This window comes from Ochotona princeps, chromosome X (assembly GCF_030435755.1).
Source record: "Ochotona princeps isolate mOchPri1 chromosome X, mOchPri1.hap1, whole genome shotgun sequence".
Lineage (NCBI taxonomy): Eukaryota > Metazoa > Chordata > Mammalia > Lagomorpha > Ochotonidae > Ochotona > Ochotona princeps.
The window spans coordinates 1132867-1151791 of record NC_080865.1 but is presented as its reverse complement, the minus strand read 5'-3'; the positions used below and the strand labels follow the sequence as shown (position 1 = coordinate 1151791).

The 18925-nt window shown below is 46.2% G+C and overlaps 1 protein-coding gene across 2 annotated transcripts in view; it reads left to right on the top strand.

Moving 5' to 3' along the window:
- CTPS2 (CTP synthase 2) overlaps positions 1–18925 on the top strand; it is a 106958-nt gene that overhangs the window by 65219 nt on the left and 22814 nt on the right. For both annotated transcript variants that reach the window (XM_004597508.4, XM_058658489.1), the window contains 3 exons: positions 1993–2089; positions 16289–16344; positions 18229–18325. In XM_004597508.4, the coding sequence (XP_004597565.3) occupies positions 1993–2089; positions 16289–16344; positions 18229–18325 (250 nt within the window). The remainder of the gene's footprint in view (positions 1–1992; positions 2090–16288; positions 16345–18228; positions 18326–18925) is intronic.

Here is an 18925-nt window from a genome sequence, read left to right as displayed (position 1 = left end):
TTTCTGGACCCATGACAGGTAGCACAGTCTTATCTGTCCTTTCTTGGAAAATGTGGAGAGTTGCCAGACACTTATAGATGGCTTAGCTTCTTGAACTGGAAACCAATGCCCTCTGTCACTTCACTCCAGTAAAACTTAATCCAACTGCAAATTAGCCAACCAAACAAGATAGGGAAGAGATGCCAAGGCCAAGAACACTTCAGAATTGAGCACCCAATCCAACAAGGAATGTATTCGAGTATTTTTTTCTACCCTTTCACCTCACTGCCTCTTGAGGCATCCTTGGTGCACAGTGTTCAGATACTTCTGAAACTTCTGTGACATTGACAAAAATCAGCCATTTTCTTGTAAAACTTTTACCGTAGGAAATTCTGGTTGTCGAAGATTCCCATAGAGCAATAATGTACGGTGTATGTGGGGGGGAAGCAAATGAAGTCTTGAGGACAATTTCATTAGAACAAGTTGACTCCCCAGACTGGAGTCTGTTCTAACAACTTTAATAAGAGCACAAGACTGGGTCAGTGTTGTGGCACAGCAGGTTAAGGTGCTAAAGCATCCGGGAAGGCAACTGAAGATGACCCAAGTGCTTGGGTCCCTGCGCTCATCTAGAAGACCTGGATGGAGTGCCGGGCTGTTGTCTACAGCCTGGTGCAGACCTGACTGCTGGGAGTATTTGGGGAGTGAAACAAAGAGGGAACATTGATCTCTCTCTGCACACCTATCTATCTCTCTTGCACCCCACCACTCCCTGTCATGCTGTCATTCTACCTTTCAAATAAACAAATGTTTTCAAAAGAATAAAACAAATCCATGAGATCATAATGAAGAAATTAGGTGAATTATGAAATGAATAGGAATTGGTATTTTATAAATTTCTGGGGTGTAATGATAAAGAAAAACCTGATTTCATTTTGTCTGAGACCCTTCATCCACGGGCACACCAGGGGCCACATCCATATGTACCAGAGGCTGGGAAAGCAATGTTAAGCCAGACAACCCTGCCCCAACCTTAGCACACTGCCACGGTCTGGCACTAAGTGCCTGAGTGGAGAAGGGTGGTGATGGGCAAGAACCTGGTGGTGTGAGGACACAGAGAACAGCTCTGCTCAGGCTACGCCTCCCTGGAAGCTGACGTTAGGCCACTGAGCCGAGGTTCCAGGATGAAGGATAATTTCACCGAGGGCAAGAACAAAGGAGAGTGAGTGTGCAGGAACACTGCAGAGGTGCAGGGCAGAGGGACCTGTGCCTGGTTCCCATGATGAGAGCAAAGGAGATGCTCTGGACGAAGGCACTGAGGGTGACTGGGGCAGGAGACTGGCCACTGAGCTGACTCCATGTGGTGGAGGATTTCAAGCAGGAGAAATACCATGCTAGGATTTGCCACTTATGGGGTGGACTGGGAGCACCCAGGTTCACAGCCAGTCAGCATGCCTTAGCCACAGCCCCGCCGAGGGGCTGTGGTTTGAGTGGCAGTTGGTACTGGAGATCGGGCTGGACAGGGGTGTATGGCAGGGGCAAACTGACAGGGTGTGGCCGATTGTCTAGCATGCACAGGAAGAGCTGAAGGGTGCTATTCTGGCTTCTGACCCATGGTATTTGGGGGCATGGATGGTATATGACATTTTGGTTTTTTAAAGGAATGCTGCTATTACTTTGGTATAACTTTCCACAAGAGCTGACAGTTTCACTGGAAATCGTTAGGAAATGCAGGGAAAAGAGGGTTGTTGTGGGAGAGACAATCTAGTGATGTAGAAAGCCTGTGGCCCTTGATGTATGTTTACAAGAAGCCGAGGGGAAGAGGGGGCACTGGGAGCAGGTGTTTGGACAGGTGTTAGGTAGCAGTGTTTGAACAGGAGCACTGGGAGGCTTCCTCAGCTGGTCCTGCATAGGGAGCACGCTGCCTTGCAGACCCCTTCCCCTCCAAGGGCAGCCTGAGGTTAGGGACATCGCACTTTGGCAAGCTGGCCAACTGGGCTTGCTCTGTTTTCGCAGGTGATTGATATGCCAGAGCACAACCCTGGAGAGCTGGAAGGAACAATGAGGCTGGGAAGCCGAAGGACCGTTTTCAGAACTGAAGATTCAATATTAAGTAAGTTCCCTAGGTCGTGTGTAATGAAGGATGCTGGATGTGGTGCGCCGGCCTGGGCGCCAGCCCAGTCCTTTCAGTGGGGCTCATCCTTTCTCTCCCACAAGTCAGACGCGGCTCTCTAACATGTTTCCCCTGCCATTGCCAACTGCAGAGGAGTTCTCTCTAGGGTGGGCTTCAGGCAGACTCTATCGAATGCCCCTTCGCATTTGATCTACAGAACACCTGTTTGGTAGGCTGCTGTGTGAGTTACAGAAGGTCTTGGAATTAGACTTGGACTGGGAGAGACAGCCCTGATTCCTCCTTATTTTGAATCCATAGCTCTCTCCATTCCACTAATACAGACTCTGTTATTCCTTCTTCTTTTTAAAAAAAGCATTTATTTGCTTGCAAAGCAAAGTGATAGAGACACAATCCCTGAATGGCCACAATAGCCAGGTCTGGGCCTGAGTGAATCCAGGAACCCGGAAACCAATCCTGGTTTCTTTCTTACTTGGGGTGCCAGGAGCCAGGCACTTGGGCTGTCTGCTTTTTCAGGTGCATTTAACACGAAGGTGAACTGGGGTGGAGGAGCAGGGATTCACACTTGGAACTCCGATCCAGGATATTGGTATTGTAGGCAGTGTTTTGTTTGTTTTGTTTTTTAAACAATACAAACGCTTTTATTTAACAATCACAGGCCATTCCAGGGGGCGGGGCTGATGGGCCGTCCAGTAGGACCCAGCATCAGCTCAGCATCAGCTCAGCACAGCCTCTGGCTCTGACTCCAGCAGGGTGAGCACGTCGCCTTCACGTTGCAGATGATGTAGCAGCTCTTGTCATCCATGAATTTCATGCGTGCCTGTGTGCACTGTCCCTGGGAACTGGTCCTGCCCAGCACCTTGGTGACCCTGGCGAGCTTGATGGGCTGTGCCCGATTCGTGTCTATGATGGTGGCTCGGATGTGCGGCCTGGCCGAGAGATGTAGGCAGTGTTTTAACCTGCTGCACCCAGTGCCAACCTCATGCTCCCATTTCATTGTCTCTAGGCTGTTTGGTCTTAGCCACTTGGCTGGAAATTCTTGAGCAGCAGGGTGGTTGTGTGCCTCAGCAGCCTGTGTTTCTGTTCCTCCAGTAGCCCCAGCATGGAAGGAGGAAAGCGGGCTGTGGCTTGTCACTTTGCATTGGCTGATCTTCTGCTCCCAGTAAAGTTAATTCTCATTTCTGTGAAACTCTTTGCCTGGATTAGCATGCCTATGAGGATCATTGAATGGGGGAGAAAAGCCCTGTAGCCCTTGGGTCAGTTTGCTAAGCATGTCTTGGGGTGGATATTTGGTGTAGTGGGCAAGCTATCAGAGTGTCTGGGTTCCAATCCTGACTCCTCCGCTTCTGCTTCTTGGGAGGCAGCCAGTGATGGCTCAAATACCTGGATCCCAGCCACCCATGTGCAAGCTCAGGACTGCATTCTGGGCTCCTGCCTTTGGCCTGGCCCAGCCCTGGCTGGTGCAAACATTTGAGGAGTGAAGTGGCAGATCTAAGCTCTCTCTCTGCCTGTCTCTACCTCAGTCTTCCGGTTGCTCTGCTTTTCAAAGTCAAACATGCCACCCTCCTGCTCTCTTCCCTGTGCTGGTTTCTGCAGGAACCAGGTCAGATAGAAGTCCTACTCCCCTGGGGCCTCCAGACCAGTGGGAAAAGTGTGATCAAAGGTCGCAGGCCAGACTGAAGGCAAGACCAGGGATGGATAGTCTTGCCACTCCTAGGAAGTTACAAAGACACCTTAGAAAAATATCTTCTCAACTCAAGGAAGAATAAGATAGGAAATTTGAATTTCTCTTTTGTGAGTGTACACAAAGCTTTCTAGCAAAGATGAAATTCAAAAAGAACAAGTTTCAAAGTGAATCCATTTCCCTCCTGTCAGCAGATAAGAAGCCATTGTTCTCTAAGTCACTAACATTTTTCTTTACGAATAGATTTTTTTTCTCTTGGGGTGTTAGCAATCCTTTGGCTTTCAGGTGTTTTCAAATACTTTGAAACTCTGTTCAAATAATTGCCTGACAGAAATAATGAGTGAAAAAAAATGAGTGTTTTAAAATTGTAGCTGTTGTAGCAGAGTCTTTGGTAATCGTTCTTAGTGTTTTGAAAAGAGCATTAGGCTCAACGTATTAAGCAATCGGATGGAAATAAGATGGATCTAAGATGTGTTTTTCTTTGTGCAAAAGGCAAAAAGTAAGATTCATGATATGTATGAATCTTAAGTATAGAGCCAAACCTGATTTTCAAAGAAATTTTAAATGGCTTTGTTGAGATATAAATTCACATACTATACAATTCATTTGCTAGTAGTGTACAAATTATTGTTTGTTTTTTGTATTTGTAGAATTCTGTATAAGTACCGCGTGCTAACCGATTGTGCCACTGGAGCTTCAGAATTCTGTAACTATCACAATTTTAGAGCATTTTCATTGCTTCAGATAGAAACCCTGTGCCCTTTATATCTTCACCCTCACTCCGCTTAATCCCTGACAACCACTGGCTTGGGTTCCATCTGTAAATTTACCTATTTTGGACATTCATCTAATTGGAGGTACTTATGATAGGTGGTCTTTTGTGTCTGCCTTCTGTCTCTTAGCATAATGGTTTCAGGGTATTCTACATCTAGCATTATCAATACTTCTTCATTCCTTTTACTAGCCAAATAATACTTCATTATAAAAGTGTATCCCATTTTGTTTATACATTTGCCAACTGATGGACATTCGAGTTCTTTCCAGGTGACAGTTTATTGAATTTTGTTGCCTCGGATTTGAATTATGTCCCATAGTTTGCAAAAGGTATAGGACATATGGGCCTGTGGTGTTCAAGAATCGGTGGGTTCTGCCCTGCCACCTGTGTGAGGTTGTCTTCTACTAGTTTCTCAAAAAGCTCAAGGTGGGGAGACTGCTTTGCTTGGCTACATCAGCTGTCATAAAAACAGATAGCTCCACAGTGTTTATGGGCCTTTTGTCCTGGTTGGTGTGTTCCTATCATGGCAACTTAGCTATTAAAAGATTTACTTATTTATTTGAAACACAGAGTTACAGAGAGAGGGAGATCTTCCATCTTCTGGTTCACTCTCCAAACAACAGCAACAACTAAAGCCAAAAACCAGTGGGTGTAGAGGCCCAATCACTTGGACCATCCTCTGCTGTTTTCCCAGGCTCATTAGCAGGGAGCAGCCAGAACTCTCAGGTCCCCCTTATTATTATTAATTTTTTGCAAGTTGGTACATTTCATTTGTAGGATCCCCAGTTGCACAGTGAGCAACTTTTGCAGGAATGGTGTGAGCAGTGGGACTGACGCTGTTGTGTAACAGGTAAAGCTGCTACCTGTGGTGTCAGCATACTGTATGAGCACTGGTCCAAGTCCCAACTGCAACACTCCCAATTCATCTCTTTGCTAATGTGCCTGGGACAGAAGTGGAAGATGATCCAATTGCTTGGGCCTCTTTATCTCCCATGGAGACCCAGAAGAAGTTGCTCCTGGCTCCTGACTTTGGCCTGGCTCAACTCCAGCCATTGTGGCCACTTGGGGGAGTGGCCTAGAGGATAGAAGATCTTTTTCTGTCTGATATTTTTTTTAATTTTTTAAAAAATATGTTTATTTTTATTGGAAAGTCAGATATTCAGAGAGGAGGAGAGACAGACAGGAAGATCTTCCATGCGATGTTTCACTCCCCAAGAGAGCCGCAACGGCTGGTGCTGCGCTGATCCAAAGCCGGGAACTTGGAACCTCTTTCAGGTCTCCCATGCAGGTGCAGGGTCCCAAGGCCCCGGGCCGTCCTCAACTGCTTTCCCAGGCCACAGACAGGGAGCTGGATGGGAAGTGGAGCTGCTGGGATTAGAACTGGCGACCATATGGGATCCTAGCGCGTTCAAGATGAGGACTTTAGCTGCTAGGCTACTGTGCTGGACCCTTGTCTTAGTTTTTAGTCTTTTCTCATAGTGTCATTTTTTTGAGGAACCATGATCTACTGATTCACTTCCTATTGTTAAACATTTTGCATTGATTCCAGTATTTTATTAGAAAAATGCTGATTTGAAGCTCTTGGAGCATGCTTTTGTTCCTTTGAATTTTTTTTTAATAGATTTGCAGGAATCAGATTATTAGGTAAAGGTATATGAATACTTTCATAACTGATGATTTTTTTAAAAAAGGATTTATTTGGAAGAGAAAGACAGCAGGCCGTGTGTGTGTGAAGAGAGATAAAGGGAGGGAGAGAGAGAGAGAAAGAGAATCTTACCTACTGGTTCACTCCCCAGATGGCTGCAATGGCCGAGGCGGGAGCAGCTGAATTCAGTAGCCAGGAGCTTCGTGTGTGTCTCCCATGCGGGTGGCTGGGGCCATCCTGCACTGCTTTTCTCAGGTCATTAGCACAGAGCTGGGTTGGACGTCAGGTGCTGGGACCTGACCTGGCACCACATGGGATGGGCTAGAGCACAATGGCAGGTAAGTTGATCACAATCTTTCAGTTCATAAGGACGTTTATTGTACTGTTACTTTGCCTGCTTTCTGTAGTCTTTGCTCTAGTTATTCCTTTCTTGTTCTAGCGGCCTTTAGTGATTCTTTATTGATAGACCAGGTGTTCTTATCCCCAGTTCATTTCCTTGCACGCAGGTGGCAGGAATCCAAGTACTTGAGATGTTGCCTACTGCCTCCTGGGGTGGGGGGCATCAGCAGGAAGCTAGAGATGCCATCTGAGGCATGCCCAGATGGGGTGCTTGCCTCCTACTGGCCAGGCCAAATGCCCACCCCTCTAATTGGATTCTAATTCACATTTCTTTGTATTTCTACTAAATAGAAACTACCCTACCCAAGTCTCAAGTAATCAGGAGCACCCATGCACTGTCTACAACCCCAGCCTACACAATATAGCCTGGGGTTCAGGAACTTTCCAGCAAGTGATTTAACAGCCACTGTAGCTTGAAAACAAAGACATGTGTGAGTGAGGGAGTGTGGCTGTGTTCTAATGATACTTTAGTCATGGGTGCTGAAATTGTTATATCATATAATTTTCATGTGTTGTCTGGATTTGTTCAACCGCTTAAAAAATGTAAAAGCTGTTCTTAGTTTGCGGACCAAGCACAAACAGGAGGATTGCTTTTGGTTGCAGATTAGCTTATGGTTTGCTGAATCCTGATTGCAAACAAGTTCCACCCATTGAGTGACAGGCATGGCTGAGGCAGTGGGGCAATCCGCATCCTGGGCAGAATTAACTGAAACACAACAGCTCTCCATTGCTCTCCTTGCTAAGTAAATACCCCGTTTGGTGACAAGGAATAAGAACAGAGAGTTCCCCTAAGCCATTTGTGCCAACTTGTTCATTTCAGCTGAGGAGGCAGAGGGCCAGGGAGGCATCTAGTGAGCGGCATGGGCACCAGTCTGGCAGCCTCTCACGCTAGTTTCCTGTCTTCCACCTAGACAGGCAGCCCCGGTGCTGCTATCTCACTAGGGAATCCCTTTCTGAGCTGTAATTTTTTTTTAATATAGATGTGTTCAGAGAGAGAGAGAGAGAGATAAATAGCTTTCATCTGCTGGTTCACTCCCCAAATGGCTGCAATGGCCAGAGCTGAGTCAATTTGAAGCCAAGAGCTTCTTCTGTTCTTTCACATGGGTGCAGGGTCCCAAGGCTTTGGGCGATCCTTTGTTGCTTTTCCAGGCCATAATTGGGGAGCTGTGTGAGAGTGGGGCAGCTGGGACATGAACCAGCACCTATATGGGACGCCAGCACTGCAAGTAGAGAACCATCTAGCTATACCATTGTAGTACCATCCCCCCAAATGTGAGTGTTTTTAAAATACAACTTTTTGCAGCTGTTGGGCTCTTTGAACGCTCTTCTCTTCAGGTTTGCATTTTTGTTGTATAGATGATGTCCCTGAATTTTGAAAAACCTCATTTTCTCTGGGGCTATAGATGGTAGGACTTATGTCTCCTTATGGTGACAACATTTACTGACTGATAAACTCAGCAAGAGGCAATTGGAAAGCTGGGGAAATGACGTGGAGCAGGGAAATAGGAAATGAGGTGCTTTGAAAAGCAAGAAATCTAGAAGGAGTTGTGGCTCGAGCTGAAGTGGGCTGAGGCTCAGGCGAGAGGCTAGCCGGAGGTCACAGAGCGGTTTTGCTAGTAGAGGGTGTTCAGATTCCAAATAGCAGCTGTTGTGGTGTTTGTGGTTGCCAGCTGAGCATGAAGACTTGCAGGGGGTGCAGGGCTCCTTCGGGGGTCACCTGGCCACGCACCGTTTCAGCGTTTGGTTTTCTTGCTAAGAACACATCCACAGGTGTGCATTGCCTTGAGAAAGTTGTGCAATATGCCTTAATTTAAGATGACATGCTGTCAATATGAAAAACAGTATATGTAAAATGTAATACTATAAAGAAAATAGACATGAGACAGCTGAGTGGTAGCCTATGGCCATTTTAAGGTGTATAGAACCCAGTCATGTATAAACCAAAGTTGAAGTGTCGGCGAAGGAGTCACAGTATGTGGTAAAGAACCTGCATTTTTTTTTAACATCTTGGTTGCCCAATACTATGTCAATTAATTCCATGACATTGTAAATTGTTGCTGATGTTATGTCGGGGCTTTTAATTGATAGGGATGGTGCTCTGCTGGCTCTACCTTCAGACCAGAGATGGTCTCCCCAACAAGCCGTTGAATTTGTCTGGGCAATGAGATGTTGGACTGTAGGCTTGGTATATGCTTGCAATGAAAGAATCTCAACTGAACTTGAACTGTGGTTATGCAACAAGGTGGAGGAATCCACCATGGGGGGAAGGTTGGGGGAGGGGTGGGGGGAATCCCAGTACCTATAAAACTGTGTCACATAATACAATGTAATTAATAATAATAAAAAAAACCTGAAAAAGAAAAAAAGAAAGTCATGCAATATATTTGAAGGAATCAGCAGCTGTAGTTCTCACAGGTGGCAACCTGAGTTCTGAGAAAACCCTCAGGGCAGGTGACAAGGGGACACCGAGACTTGAGGCAGACAGCCTGCAGCTGACAAGGGAGGCCGGGTTGCACCCCTCAGGGTGATGCTGGCAGACAGGAGTGTGACAAAAAGTGAGGAGGGCAGAGGCAGCGAGGGCATCAGGGCACAGCCAGAGGAGGTGGCACTCAAAGCCGCAGGGCCTTGCTCTGCATGTCCCGTGTTCAGGCGAAGCAGCTCACTGCCATGTCCATGTCCACCCTGTTTTGTTCCAAAAGAACCCAGGCAAGAAGCCATTTGGGAAGGTACTGGGTGTGCTGCAGTGGTGGAGGGCTGGGCAAAAGTCATGGCACTGCAGGTGCAGAGAGCTTCAGGCCAGGATAGAGAAGGACACAGCGCAGTGGAGCATGCCAGGCCACCTTTAGGGGACTAGAAAAATAGCTTGTGTGTTCTCGCTTCTTATCAAAGCAGTGATGCAAGTGAACAGCTTCTCTAGTTTCTCAAGTCATTAGATTGTGAAGATGGTTTTAATATACCCCATACACAAACCTTGTCTCAGTTAATGAGGTGGCTTACAAAGTCTGCATAAAAGAGAGGTGGCCAGGGATGTAGGGTCCTGGAAGTGCATTGTGCTGAGGGGTGAGGTGGGACCTTGGGAAAAGAATATGCCAGCTAGCCACCAGGTCTAGAGACCCGAGGTGCATACCGAAGGGTGGCATTTTTCCATGCTCTTTCTTGCCCCTTACCAGGGAAGCCATTTTGTTGGGGCTGTTTGTTGACATGTGGCTCCCTAGGTCTGGGATACAGCTCTGCTATCCCAGCAACAGATGAACTTTATGTCCCCTACCTTGCCCTTTAGAGACGGTGTCAGGTATGGAGAGTTGCGAAGGTCAGTGTAAAGACCTTGTCATGGACCTGTAACCCTTTCAAAGCTTGGGGGCCAGCTTCAGTTCGTGATGTGGCATTGCAAGTGGCACTGCTACCTGTGTAGTGGCCGGCAGGGCATTGTGTGTGTAGGGGGAGGGAGCAAGGATCTCCGTAGCTTGGAGATTCTATTTAGGTACACCCCCTGTTTCCTTCCTCCCCCAACCCTGCCAAACTGGACTAGCAGGATAATACATAATAGCTAAAAAAAAATGCTAAGAGTGAGATAAGAATGCTACATGGAAAGAAAATGAGACAAATGATGACAAAAATGTAGCTCTATGATATGGAGGTAAAAGCTATGGTTGGCTTCTTTTTAAAAAACTTATTTATTTTTATTGGAAAGGCGGATATATAGAGAGAAGGGCAGTCAGAAAGATCTATGTGCTGGTTCATTCCCCAAATGGCTGCAACAGCCAGAGCTGAGCTGATCCAAAGTCAGAAACCAGGAGCTTCTTCTAGGTCTCCCACATGGGTGCAGGGTCACAGGCTGTGGGAAATCCTCCACTGCTTTCCCAGGCCACAGGTAGGGAGCTGGATGGGAAGTGGGGCAGCCGGATGTGAATCAGCGCCCATATGGGATCCTGGCACTTGTAAGATAAGGAAGGATTTAGCCATTGAGCCATCACACTGAGCCCAGTTAGCATTTTTAAAGCTAAGGTGTTTTATACTGGGAAATTGAGATAATAACAGAGCACAAAGGATTAGAGAAACAAGGTATTTTTTAAAAATTGAAGGAATGACGTCTAAAACCTCACAGCAGTAGAGAAACAAGGGAAGGGCTGGCGGTCAGCCCTGGCTGTACTTGCTGAACACCAGTTGTTAGCTCAGTGTGGGCACGGCTTCTCATTGCCTTCTAAACCCCTAGGACACACTCACCATTCTGCTCTAGAGAAAGGGATCGTATGAAGCTTTAGTCACCATCCGGATCATTTTGAGAAAGTTGCTGCACTTGTTCTGAGCACTTCACTCTACAGAGGGACTGGGGCGATACCCTTTCATCCTTAGGGGACAGGAGGGCCCGGACAGCTCAGTACCTGCAGCTGCAAGCTGCCTCTCACTGAGAGCTCTGAGGCAGAAAAGCTTCTCTTTCTGGGGGAACATTTTGTGTGAGGAGAGCCGAGCTGAAAACACAGGTTTGGCTTAGAGAACTCTGCCTGCTGGGCTGGCATTGCTTGGAGCTACCGGTGAGGCCGGGTGGGGAGTGCAACGAGCAAATGTGAGAAGTGCTGGGCGGTCAGCGGCATCTACACTGAACTCAGGGTGAGAGAGGCAGTAGGGAGTGGTAGAGACTGGGAAACTGACAATGATGTGTCATGGCAAATGAGTAGTTGCTGCAGCAGATAGCTGCATAAAAAAACTGTGGATTCACTGCTGCTAGTCTTCTGAATTTTCGGGAAAATCTGTAAATGTTGAGTTTTGTGTGAAATCTTCGTTTTTAAATGTTGGCAACTTATTTGAAATGTTGAAACATTGTGTGCCAACATTATGCAAGCCAAACATACTACAGATATTTGTAACCTGGGCAGCCTCTGAATGTCTTTGGATTAGACAGTCACCAGCAAACCCTTGCCCATGCATAGCGTCTTGGCATCTAAAATGCCTAAGTAGTACAGGACAAGGTTCTGGATAGTCTGAGGAATACCCCAGAAGCAGGCGTTTGGTGCAGTGGTAAGGGTGTTGCTTAAAATGTGTGTGTCTCCTAGGGGAGTGCCTGGCTTGTGCCCTGCCTCTGCGCCTGACTCCAGCTTCCTGCTAATGCAGCCCCTGGACGGGAGCATGTGATGACTTAAGTAGTTTTGTGAAAGACCTGGATTGACTCCCAACTCCTGGCATGCGGGAGTGACCCAGCACGTGGAGCGTGTTTCTCTGCTTTTCAAGTAGAATTTTAAAATGCTGTCAAAGCAATCAAGTAAATCAAATTAAGACACTGGTGCAGCAGTTGTGTTTGCACCAAATCCAGGCTGGTCTGCTAGGAGGAGAGCAGCAGTGGAGCCCACCAGGTAGGGACTGGCCCTTGCGTGGATGACAGGCGTGATGCTCTTTAGCCCCTTTCAAAAAAGAAAGTGTGGGACTAGGTGAAAGGTAAGGGGCAGAAGCTCCGGGATGTGAGTTGCAGCAGGTGGGCGCTAGCTTCCCGGGGCTTGAGCAGGAGGCAAGAAGCGAGGTCGGTTTCTTGATCAGGGGTCCCCAGGTGGGACAAGGGAAATGCAGCAAGGCAAGGAGGTCCCCAAAGGAGGGGCATGTGCCACTCAGCTCACAGCTGAAGACACACAGGCTGGAGTTTAGTTTTCTTTTTTCTGTCTGTCTCTCTCTCCCCCACTTTCTCTGTCTGTCTCTCCCTTCCTCCTTCGCTCGCTCTTTCCTTCTCTCCCTCTTCTCCTCCCTTCCTCCTAGTCTGTCTCCCTCCCCAAATGACAGCAATCAGGGGACCAGAACCAGGAGCCAAGGATGCATTTGAGTTCTTCCATGAGAGCAGCAGGGTCCCGTAACTGCTTGAGCCATTACCGCTGCCTCCAAGGGTCTGCTGTAACAGGAAGCTGAGGTCAGGAGTGGAGCTGTGCATCAACCCAGCAGCTCCGAGATGAGGTATGAGTGTTCTAACTGCTAGACCATTCAGCTTCACAAAAGAGCTTTTTTTTTTTTTTTTTTTTTTTTTTTTAAGATTTATTTTATTTTTATTACAAAGTCAGATATACTGAGAGGAGGAGAGATAGAGAGGAAGTGGAGCTGCCGGGATTAGAACCAGCAGCCATATGGGATCGAGGCGAGGACCTTAGCCACTAGGCCACGCTGCCAAGCCCACAAAAGAGCTTTTAAAAAGCTTATTTGGGGCCTGGCACTAGTGGCCTAGTGGCTAAAATCCTCGCCTTGAATGCACCAGGATCCCATGTGGGTGCTGGTTCTAATCCTGGCAGCCCCACTTCCCATCCAGCTCCCTGCTTGTGGCCTGAGAAAGCAGTAGAGGACGGCCCAGAGCCTTAGGACCCTGCATCCGCGTGGGAGACCTGGAAGAGCTCCTGGCTCCTGGCTTTGGATCGGCATAGCACCGACCATTGCAGTCACCTGGGGAGTGAATCATTGGACGGAAGATCTTCCTCTCTGTCTCTCCTCCTCTCTCTCTATATCTGACTTTGCAACAAAAATAAATAAGTCTTTTTTTTAAAAAAAGGCTTTTTTGGGGCCCAGCATGATAGTTCAGTGGCCAAATCATTGCTTTGCATGTACCAGGATCCCATATGAACTCTGGTTTGTGTACCAACTATTCCACTTTCCCATCCAGCTCCCTGCTTGTGGCCTGGGAAAGCAGCAGAGGATGGCCCAAAGCCTTGGGACCCTGCACCCGCGTGGGAGACCTGGAAGAGCTCCTGGCTCCTGGCTTTGGATCTGCATAGCACCAGCTGTTGCGGTCACTTGGGGAGTGAATCATCAGATGGAAGATCTTCCTTTCTGCCTCTCCTCCTCTCTCTATATATCTGACTTTGCAATAAAAATAAATAAATCTTTTAAAAAAATAAGACAGTTATGGAGAGACAGAAAGATCTTCTATCCACTATCCACTCCCAAAATGGCTACAAAGCCTGAGCTGAGTTGATCTGAAGCCAGGAGCCAGGAATTTCTTCTGGGTCTCCCACATGGCTGTAGGGTCCCAAACCATTGAGTCATCCTCTGCTGCTTTCCCAGGCCATAAGCAGGAAGCTGAATTGGAAGTGGGACAGCTGGGACTCAGACCACCACCCATATGACATGCTGCAGGTGGCATATGACATGACTGCAGGTGGCAAGTCCCTATGTTAACCCCATGAACATAGAGTTTTAAAGGAAATATTATTATTTTTGCTTAATATAGCAAACTATTGGTTTTATAAATTATCCTTGAAACATTTAAAGCCAACAAAAATTTTGAAGCCGCAGTAAAGCTTCCAGAGTTCTAGAAGCATGTTTAATCATACACTGTACATGTATCGTCTCGTCTGTTCATCAGATATTTTTGATTACCCGCTTATGCGCTGGTGCTGGTGCAGGAGAACTCTGTTAACTTGTAGAGCTTCTACTGCAATTCCATTCTTTCTGTTTGGATGGTGTTGTTTGTGGCTAACAATCACGATTGCTTACATGGTTTACTTAACTAAGTCCCAAGTGCTTCAGATATTTTGATTTATTTAATCCCCACAGCCGCAACACCCTAGGAAGTAGGGGCTACCATGGTCCCAATTTTGCACTGAGACAGAGATGTGAGTTAATCTGTCTGAGGCACATATCCTTTAAATGGTGGCCTGGAGTTCAGAGCCAGGCAGTGTGGCCCAGGGTCACTACATTCCTCCCTGCTTGTGGTCACTTCTGAACTATCTTAGCAAACTTAGTGCTGTTTCAAAGGTCCTTACCCTATGATGATACCTCAGAGAGACTCTTCGGAGATTCATGCTGCTTTCTCACCCTCTCTGGTCATGGTGGCAGGCTCTGGGATTTGATTCACTAAGCCATCTGTTATCATGAAAGAAGCAGGAAACAAACTTTGGGCCATAGGAAGAAAAGATCAATGAGCAAATCAGGGGTCATAGGAGACATAGAGTTCTCTCAAAGTTAGGGCCAGATTGCAGTGCCTGTTTTCTTTACTTTCTGGATGGTAGATGTAGTTGCATGTTGTATTTTATTTCCCCTTTTCCTCTAATGTCTATGAAGCTGTAGCTGTAGTACACAGGCTGTCCCGGATGACCCCAACTCAGTGATGTTTGATGGACCTCTCACAAAGGAACTCACTGCACCTGCTAGTCCTCTTTCTAATACATGAGCCTTAAATATTTACTGTCACTTCCATCATCACTAGAGAGAGATCAGTCTGTAAGGACAGAATTGCAAATAGGAGTTCAGTTGTGACCACTGATTCTACAATCATATGAATGTGCATTTTGTTTTTTCTTAAAAGATTTCTTTATGTGTAGGGTAGCACGAATCAGGGGAGGGAAGGAGCAAGAAAAAGAGAGAGAAAGGCAGACAGAGAGATCTTCCATCTGCTGGTTTACTTCCCAAATGGTTACAGCAGCCAGGGCCAGGCCAGGTGGAGCCTGGAGCTCCACCCAAGTGTCACACAAGTACTGGGCATTTCCTTCTACTTTCCCAGGCACACCATCTCTTAGCTGGCTTGGAAGCAGAGCTGCCAGATCACTGTGTTACTATGCTGGCTTCAATTTGTGTTTTTTTCATCCAAGTCAGAAGCTCAAGTGAGTTACAAGGCATTTGGCTTCTTTGGGGCAAGAATCATCCTGCAGAGTCTGTTGAACTGAGCCCAGTTGCTGGGTCTGTTGAGGCTTACGGGGACTTCCTGCACTGATGTCCTATATTCCCTTGACTGTGTTCCTGGGGTCTGCCTCTTAAGGGCTGATGCTGCAGGCATAAGCATTGACCCCCTTGAACTGTACCAGTGCTGTAACCTGCTCCAGTGCGGTGCTTCTGGGTAGGTATCTGATGTTGAAGCAGCTCCTATTCATTGGACGCTGTAGTCCCCAAGCATCTTGCTGCCATGCCTGTTGCCAATTAGGTCATGACCTTGATGCTGCCTTGAGCTGCAGCTCCTCAGCCACATGAATGTGTTGAGGTAACGCCACAGATGATTCTGAGCCACATACTGCTGATATTAGAGGCACTTAGTTTAATCTGCCAGTCCCTTATTCTTGAATACCCTGCTTGTTTCCAGTCATTGCCTATTAGATAATGCTACAGTGCTCATCTTCATGATCATATCATTATGCTCATTTCTGTTTTCCGGAGGAGATTCTTAGAAGTCAAATTCTAAGGTTAGTGGAAAGGAAGGATGTAAAGAAATGTGGCCAGTACTGTGGGAAAATGGGAGACATCTGGTGTCGTGGAGAAGGCATTGAGACCTGCACCGAGTGGACTGTGCTGCCCAGCAGGGTGGAGTTTGGTACAAGTCCCTTGGTTTGGTTTCCCTTCCTTTGGTTTCATTTTTCTTTTATAAAATGGACCCCATGGGGTCACTTGATTGTATTGATTTAATGGACATTACTTGGTCTCCGTTTTGTCATAAAATGGAGCACAGATCTACTGGGTTGTATGGTGGACTGGTTTAACTGTCGTCTTCTCTTACTGCAATGGCGAGGACTTAGCTGAGAATTGCTTCAGGGTTTCAAAGAAGCTGTCACAATTCTCTACTATAAGGGGAAAAAAATCTAGATTATTACCTGGAAACTGGTCATTTTTAGATCTTGATAGACACATGGAGCTCAAAGAGACTTCCTCTACACTTATACCACAGTTACAGTCCTAAAGTGGATTATTTCAGTAAAGATTAATTTCATTCTTGTATCTTTACAGGAAAACTTTATGGTGATGTTCCTTTTATAGAGGAAAGACACAGACATCGGTATGAGGTATGATTCCCATGCTGGATGGTTGCAGAGTGTGGGTGCTGAGTGTGTCAGGGCCCCTATGCATAGCAAGTGGCCCTCGTGGATGCCATTCAGCCTGCTGGTACCTATGAGCTCAGGGAAGATGTGCCACATCTCCCATGGCTTCTCACCTCAAGAGCAGCAGAGTGAGGATGTGGAAGAGTCTTTCTCTTGCTTCCAGAGGTAGTATCTTTTAAGCATCTGTATGCAGTGTACACCTAGAGATGGAAGATGGAAAGGCAGACATCATCTTCATGTTATTAGGGGGCTTACATTCTAAAAGGAGAGGACAAAATGTTCAGCAACAGTCATTACAAATTAGATCCTATGTATTGAGGAAGTGAGTTCTAGGTAGAACATAACAGATGTTAAAATAATAACAAAGATCTCAATAGACATTTCTCTAAAGCTGTACAAATGGCCAATAAATACACGAAATGGTGGTAAATATTATTAGTTATGAAAGCAGTGCTGATCAACATCACAAAGAGATGCCCTTCCACACCAACTGGGATGGCTATAGTCAAAAGTTGGACAAGGAAAATGAGGACGTTGAATATTTAGAACCTTCATCTTTTGCAGTGTAGTGCAGCCATTTTGGAAAATCCTTTGGAAGTTCTTTAGAAGGTTTAACTTAGAGTTGACATTGACGTAGCATTTCTGCTCCTAAATATGTCCTCAAGAGAAGTGAAAATATATATTCATGCAAAAACTAGTACATAAATGGTCCCAGCAGCATTATTCATAATGGCCAAAAAAGTGGAAACAACTCATATGTCCATCATTTGGTGAATAGAAAAGCAAAGTCTGTTACATGCATACAATGGAATAGTATTCAACTGTAACAAGACATGAAATACTTGATACATTCTACACCACAGATGTATGTTAGTTTTGACAAGGACCAGAGCAGATACAGTTGGGGGGGGGATTAAGGCATGACAAGTATACAGGGCTTGTTTTTCCACTGATTGTGTCTCACACTTGTGGGAATACACTAAATGAGTGAATTATGTTGTGTCTTAATTATATCTCAACAGAGTTGCTGCAAAAAGAAAGATAATTACAAATGATGAAAATTAGTGTAATGTTAAAGAGAAAGGCATATGGGGCTGAGAGTGTGTAAGACAGATCAGAGCCCACTGGGATTTCAGATGAGGAAGCATTTTCAGTGAAACAGAGGTTGAAAAGGAAGTCTGGCTAGGAGAGGCCCTCTCATCTTCTCTCCCCTGTACTCCTAGATACAGGAAGAAAAAATGAAACTTGGAAACAATTGTCTCGTCTACTTCCCCCATTCCTTGACCCTCCCCACCCTAATCCGTGTCCATATGAGTATACATTCTTAACTATTTAAACATCATCAAAAAGAAAATAAGTGAAAAGAAATAAAGGAAGAAAAGGAAGCCTGGTGTTAAGGAAAGGGCTGGGGAGGGGTGAGAGGAGTGCGGCTAGCAGCCACGTGTGCAGTGACCGGTACCTGACAGTCTAGTAGAGCAATTGCTTTAAGCTTCCCTCTAGAGCTCTGATGTAATTATGTTTAATGTAAGTGTTGAGATCATTCGTGAGAAATAGTTGCTGTTCTCAAGCAAATTTGTGATTGGGGGAGAGAGCGCGAATACAGGCGGGAAGATGCCATGAGTGGGAAGCTAGAGCTTGAGGCAAGGTTCCGAGGTGGACTGTCTGAGACTTTGTAGCTCTGGTTCATTGAGAATTGAGCATTAGGCTTGGAGAGTTTAGTATAGAAATGAACTATTAGTTAGAGGCTTTCTGGGATGGAAAAACCACCCAACTGATGGAGGATTTGTCATAAGCTGCTCTGCGTTTTTTCACTGAGGCTCCAAGATGCTGAATTTCTTATCTTTCCAGGTGAACCCTAAGATGATCAGCCAATTTGAGCAGAAAGGTTTAAATTTCGTTGGTCAGGATGTTGATGGAAAAAGAATGGAAATCATTGAACTGGCAAGTAAGTGAGCTCTTCAGTTTCCTAAAGCTTTGTGATGAGATAGCCTCTTTGCAATTCCTGCAGACTTGTTGGAGATCCAGTTTGTTCTCTTTCTTTTCTTTCATCCTGTGAATGAAGTTTTCAACTATAGAGTACATGAGGAACAGACTACTCAAAGTCCAGATTGTTTTGGGGTCTGTTAGTCTGATTCCATCCTAATACAGTGTTTTGTCCTGGGTTGACAAGTTCCGGAAATTCTGTTTCCTCACCATGCACCACCTGCTCTTCATCTGTTCTGTAGTTCCAACACTCTGGGAAAGGCAGGCAGCTCAAGTTGAGTGGTACCCTGCTCAGAGTCCTGCTTTGGGGCAGGCTGAACATGTGCTTGCCTTGCTTCTGGTCACCAGGCCTGGTGTCTGTTGTCTGTGCGACTGGGCTTCTTGCCTGCCTTCCCCTACTTCTCATGCTCTGTGCTCAAGCCTGGGGCCACTTACTTGATGTCAGAACACTAACTCTTTGTACTCATAGGTCTTAATAAGACTACACAGAACACAAAGAAAGGGGTTGGCGTTTTCTTGAGGAAAAACCTCAAGGGAGTTGCTTCGGTCAGGCTGTCAAAGC